Genomic DNA, 6,328 nt, shown 5'->3' with positions numbered 1-6,328 from the left:
GTTATAACAATTTATGGATTTTACACCAGAGGGGGTGATAAAGGGGGGCGGTCGGAGGGTGTCACTGCTTACTTTGTAAGCCCTCGACTTATTTGACCCCTTGAGTCTGTGATATTGGTGAAGGCCAGTATACGTAAAGTTATAATGTGTAAAAATTATGAAAAATAATTTCTCGAAGGGTCGTGGGACCCCCACCCCTCTTTCAATGTTCGAAAAAAAATTCGCTAGTAGACTACTGTCTGTGTCCCAAATTTCATCAAAATCCGTGTAGCCATTCTGGCGTGATTCAGTCGCAAAGACGAAAAAATATAATAATTAAATTATAACTGTTCCTAGGGGGCGGGGACCACGCCCCTTTTGAAAAATATATAGCTAGTAGATCCTTCTAGACTATTGGCTATATGTGTGCAAAATTTCATCCAAATCGGTCCAGCCGTTCTTGCGTTATTGAGTCACAAAGACAAACGTCTGGACAAACATCCAAACATCCAAACATTCAAACATCCAAACATCCAAACATCCAAACATCCAAACATCTAAACATCCAAACATCTTAACATCCAAACTTTCCCATTTATAATATATATTAGATTAGATATACTAGATATTAGATTAGATACAACCGATGTCTATGATTTTTTCAGACAACAATATATGCTATATACGTAAGCATTTGGTGAAATTTGAAGCTTCTAGCTGTTAAAATGGGGCAGAAATTGCGCAAAGTTTCTTATCTGAACAATCGGTTATTTGAGATATATACTATATATACCACCGATCTCAATGATTTTTTCAGACAACAATATATGCTATACACGTAAGCATTTGGTGAAATTTGAAGCTTCTAGCTGTTAAAATGAGGAAGAAATTGCGCAAAGTTTCTTATCTGAACAATCGGTTGTATGAGATATATACTATATATACCACCAGTCTCTATGATTTTTTCAGACAACAATATATGCTATACACGTAAACATTTGGTGAAATTTGAACATATCTAAACGATTTTTAAGATAAATATAAAATAAAAAATAGGTAGGTTCATTGTGTGAAGATGCAAAGCTTCACGTTTTTTGTGGTCTGCATGTAAAAACTATGACTACGAATCACGTATTTCAAAAATATATGACGTAAACGTAACTATTTGATGAAATTTGATGAATTTTGAAGCTTCTAGCCGTAAAAAAGGGGCAAAAATGAAAGTTTATATCAAGTATATAATATATATACCACCGATCTCTATGATTTTTTCAGACAACAATATATGCTATATACGTAAGCATTTTGTGAAATTTGAAGCTTCTAGCTGTTAAAACGGGGCAGAAATTGCGCAAAGTTTCTTATCTGAACAATCGGTTGTATGTATATACTATGTATACCACCGATCTCAATGATTTTTTCAGACATCAATATATGCTATACACGTAAGCATTTGGTGAAATTTGAAGGTTATAGCTGTTAAAATGGGGTAGAAATTGCGAAAAGTTTCTTATCTGAACAATCGGTTGTATGAGATATATACTATATTGTTACGAATATTAGCAAAATTGAGGAGTGCTGCCATCTCCAGGCCGATGCTAAGCAGTGACGTGAATTCACATCAATAATTCTATCATTATGTATCTACATAAACGAATCAATAATTGCGTCTACACATATGTACACATTCCGACGAGCAACATTTACATACAAGGCAGCGAGAGATGAGATGTCACACACAGATGAATTTACTTATACGCTTATGTGTGTGCGGGAGACTGTAAACTACAAACTCACATATGTACATCTGAGAAGCGCTAAAAAGTAGACAATTGTAAACAAGTAGAAACTATATGAGAACTATACACACACGAATATAGTTGGTAAGTTCTGGAAATGGAAGAGCCCAGAAGTATGCAGCGTAAACTATAAAAGCGGGGCAGGCGAGTAAGAAGTAATTCAGATTGATTTGAGATTTGGATTAAGCGCTATCTAGCGAGCTATAGCAGTATTAGTTTGAATAGTAGAGTTTCATTTGAGCTGTCAATCAGTTTGGTTATTAAGTAAGCTATTCGTTGCAAAGTACAAGTGTTATTGTGAAGTACTTGAATAAAGGCCATTTTGCATTATTACATATTGGAGTTATTTATTCAACAGTTTAGCGATACGAACTTAGCAGAGGGTTGCAAATAAGAGGATTTGCAAATAAATTCTTTACAATATATACAACCGATCTCTATGATTTTTTCAGACCACAATATATGCTATATACGTAAGCAATCGGTGAAATTTGAAGCTTATAGCTGTTAAAATGGGGTAGAAATTGCGAAAAGTTTCTAATCTGAACAATCGGTTGTATGAGATATATACTATATATACAACCGATCTCTATGATATTTTCAGACAACAATATATGCTATATACGTAAGTATTCGGTGAAATTTGAAGCTTCTAGCTGTTAAAATGGGGCTAAAATTTGCGAAAATATATATATATATACTATATATATATACTATATATACCACCATATATATACAATATATACCACCGAACTTTATGATTTTTTCAGACAACAATATATGCTATATACGTAAGCATTCGTTGAAATTTGAAGCCTCTAGCTGTTAAAATAGGGCAGTAATTACGAAAAGTTCCTTATCTGAACAATCGGTTGTGGGGGATATACATATACTATATATACGACCGATCTCATCAATTTTTTCAGGCAACAATATGTGCAATATTGGAAAGTATATGGTGAAGTTTGAAGCTTCAATCTGTTAAATTGGGTAAGATATTACAAAAATCCTCTTTTTCTGAAAAATCGGTTGTATGGAGGATATATGCTATAGTGGTCCGATCCGGTCGGTTCCGACACATGTCTAATCGGACACCCATATACACCCGCTCAGCAAATTTTATCAAGATATCTCAAAAATTGAGGGACTAGTTTGCATACAAACAGACAGACGGACAGACGGACATGGCTAAATCAACCTGATTATTTCTGTATACTTTAAGGACTTACAATTTTCGGTTTCGTGACGAAATTAATATACCATTTCATTTTCATGAAAGGTATAATAAACACAAACTTTTGCTGCAAAGTGTCGCTCGATCGCCGCTTAATGTGAATTGCCAAAATATGTCGCTCTGTGAGGCGCCGCTGCTGCTACGTGTCGCGCAGCGTAATGTGCGCGTACCTTTAAAGTCATCTATATGAAAAGTGCTTATGTTTCGGGGCTTTTATATAGAGGTTATGTTGAGAATAGAGTGGAAGGTAGTGGACTAGGCAGTCGAATGTCATATAATGAAGAAATGGTGTTCGGAGTTTTTCGAAGTATAGACCATGGTTCAGTTATGTACAGGTTGGCTCATCTCATCAGCTGATTTTATTTATGTCATTGCATGGTCGAAGGGATTGTCAAAAGGAGATGGCAAACTCAAAATGAAACCAACACATTGGCAACATTTTACTTACACATACAAAAACTGCTAAGTTTTATGTTTCCATTCCATACCATTCGCACCAACACCAATACACAGATTTTGACAATTTGAACAGACATATTTTGTTGCTTTACAGATGAGCCAACCTGTATATAGTTGAACCATGGTCTAGACTATAAATTATTCAAAGAGTTTTACAAAAACAAAATACATTGATAGTGTATGTTTGTTTGCATTTATGTCGACGTGCCACCACCTTATAATGTTCTACCAAGATAAAAGATATTGTTGAGGAGCTGGCAACACTATTCACAACCTTCATATGTTTTGGTTTGTTTAATTGCAACAACGAGAAAAGCGACAATAGTACCGACGGGTTTTCCGCGAATAACTTTTAAACAAGATAAAAAAATATAATTTCTGCTTTCGGATTCTGAATCTTGACGAAAATACGCGTCTTTTGATACCGCTATCGACATGTGCGACCCAAATTTTAAGTGCAGGACTTAAGTTGAAATTTTCTAAATTTGGAAATTAAAAAGCTTATATTTCATAAACTAAGAGTTTCCTAGAGTTGCGGATGATAACTTTGGAGATTTTTAGGACCCCCGCCACCCCTCGAAATAAAAAAAGTTGGAAAATCTGGGCACCTTATCCAAAATATTCCCCCATAAATTCGTAAGGATTATCTCACTTTAAAATTTGAGTTAAATAATCTAGTTTTTTTTTTTAACCGCGTCGAGAACTGTGCGTGTGAATGTGCGAATTTTCACCGATCAGCTGTTTGGTTGCGCTACTTGGTAAAAGTTACAATGATCGCAAGTTTACATCAACATTTGTTGCAATCTTTTAAAGCACATAATTTTAGAAATGGCGGAAGAAATTAAAGGAGTCAAAACGCCAAAAGAAGAAACTTACGGCGTTGGTAAAATATCGGATACATCCGTGGGAATAGTATCAAAAACTCCGTCTGTAGTCACAGGACAGTCTGAGATTATTGAAGGGTCGTTACCGTCCATTGAGGATGTTGTTCTAATCGATCCGGAATGTTTAGAATTGGATTTAAATCACCATCGTATTGACAAGCTCGAAAATTTCGAGCCACTTGTATGCATTGAACGGCTTTACTTGCGTTGGAATCTTATTAAAAAAATTGAAAATCTTCACTCACTGACAACGCTCCGGGAATTAGAACTTTATGACAATCAAATAAACAAAATTGAAAACCTCGATGCACTAATTAATCTAGAACAATTGGATTTAAGTTTTAATCGTTTAACCAAAATAGAAAACTTGGATAACTTAGTAAAATTAGAAAAACTCTTTTTATGTGCTAACAAGATTAGTGCTATAGAGAACTTAGACATGCTGACTAATTTAACAATGCTAGAATTGGGTGATAATAAAATACGCAAAATTGAACATTTAGATATGCTTACAAACCTTCGTCAACTATATCTTGGAAAGAACAAGATAAATAAAATAGAAAATTTGGATGCTTTGGTTAATTTGGAATGTTTAAGCTTACAAGCAAATCGCATAATCAAGATAGAAAACTTCGATAAATTGTCGAAACTAACTGAACTCTACTTATCGGAGAATGGCATAGAAAAAATTGAGAATCTGAATGAGAACCAAAAATTGGATACATTAGATTTAGCCAAAAATCGTTTGAAATCAATTAACAACATAGGACACTTAAAAGAACTGGAAGAATTGTGGTTAAATGATAATACAATTTCAGATTGGATGAATCTTGAACTATTAAAGGAAAATGTCAAACTTAAAACAGTTTATTTGGAACACAATCCAGTCGCGTCGGATAAAATGTACCGTTTCAAGCTACGCTCAATGCTTCCATGGCTAGAAAAGATAGACGCCACTTTGTGCCGATAAAACAAACTATTTTTATAAAGATTTTCATAACAGTAACTTGTTGTAAGTCTGTTTAAACTTATTATTAAAAGTTTCAGACGTTCTGTTTAAATAGTATCTTAACGAAGTCAAAAATAAATTCATACCTCAGGAGGTATGTTAATAATGTTGTAGAAGTTCAGTAAACATTTGCGTTCATTTACAAATTTCCTTAAGGTTGAGTTCTTCTTTTAATCCTTATAATTTTTTTCAGATGGCCAGTTTAAGCGCTTTACTAATTATTAAAGCTTAATATCGGTCCTCTAAACAAGTTATTTGGTATATTTACTTTACCATGATTATCAGCTTATCATTTTAAAAATTATTTCCGACTAGTGTATTTTGTTTTTGTAATAGAATAAAAAATATAAACACACAATCAGATAATCTGAATAGTCCAGTTCTTCTTACTTTAAACTTTTTTAACCAACCTCCTAAGGCACGACTTCATTCTAGATTCGATGAGATGTAATTTTGCGTTGCTTCATATAAAATTATGAAAAAACTAATGATAATGAAGTCTAATGTAAAATCTGTTGGGGGCTATTCTAGCTTTTTGAATCGGGAAAGTTTTCAATAAGCTGCGCATTTCGTGATGAACTTGCATGCGATAAGCGTTATATATTCTTATTGCGTAGTATACCACATAAAAGTGTAAGTTTATAATTTTATAGCGGCCTGAAAGGCTAAAAAATGCGTTTGGTCAAAAATCTCGACATTCATTTTTTTATCGGTTTTCTACATTTTTATGGATTCTTATGGAAAATAGATTTTTGTTTTTTTTTTTTTTTTTTTTTTCAAATGCACTTTTCGCTGTCATGTAGCATTGCATATTTATATGACCAAGTCGATATGATTTTATACCATCCGCATTCATATAATTGAAAACTTGTCGTAAGTGTATGTCAGAGGAAAACACCTAAGTATGTATGTACTATTTGTTAAGGCATTTAAATTGTAATAAAGTTTATATTGTACTAAAAAA

General features: G+C 33.5%; 1 protein-coding gene across 1 annotated transcript; it reads left to right on the top strand.

The window, feature by feature from the left end:
- The first annotated feature begins 4,120 nt into the window (after positions 1–4,120).
- sds22 (protein phosphatase 1 regulatory subunit sds22) lies at positions 4,121–6,328 on the top strand. The gene has a single exon (XM_067791954.1). The coding sequence runs from the start codon at positions 4,300–4,302 to the stop codon at positions 5,323–5,325; it is 1,026 nt and encodes a 341-aa protein (XP_067648055.1). The 5' UTR covers positions 4,121–4,299; the 3' UTR covers positions 5,326–6,328.

The sequence above is a fragment of the Eurosta solidaginis genome, chromosome 5 (assembly GCF_040869045.1).
Source record: "Eurosta solidaginis isolate ZX-2024a chromosome 5, ASM4086904v1, whole genome shotgun sequence".
Taxonomy (NCBI): domain Eukaryota; kingdom Metazoa; phylum Arthropoda; class Insecta; order Diptera; family Tephritidae; genus Eurosta; species Eurosta solidaginis.
The sequence above is the reverse complement of the archived record's forward strand: the minus strand, read 5'-3'. Positions and strand labels throughout refer to the sequence as shown.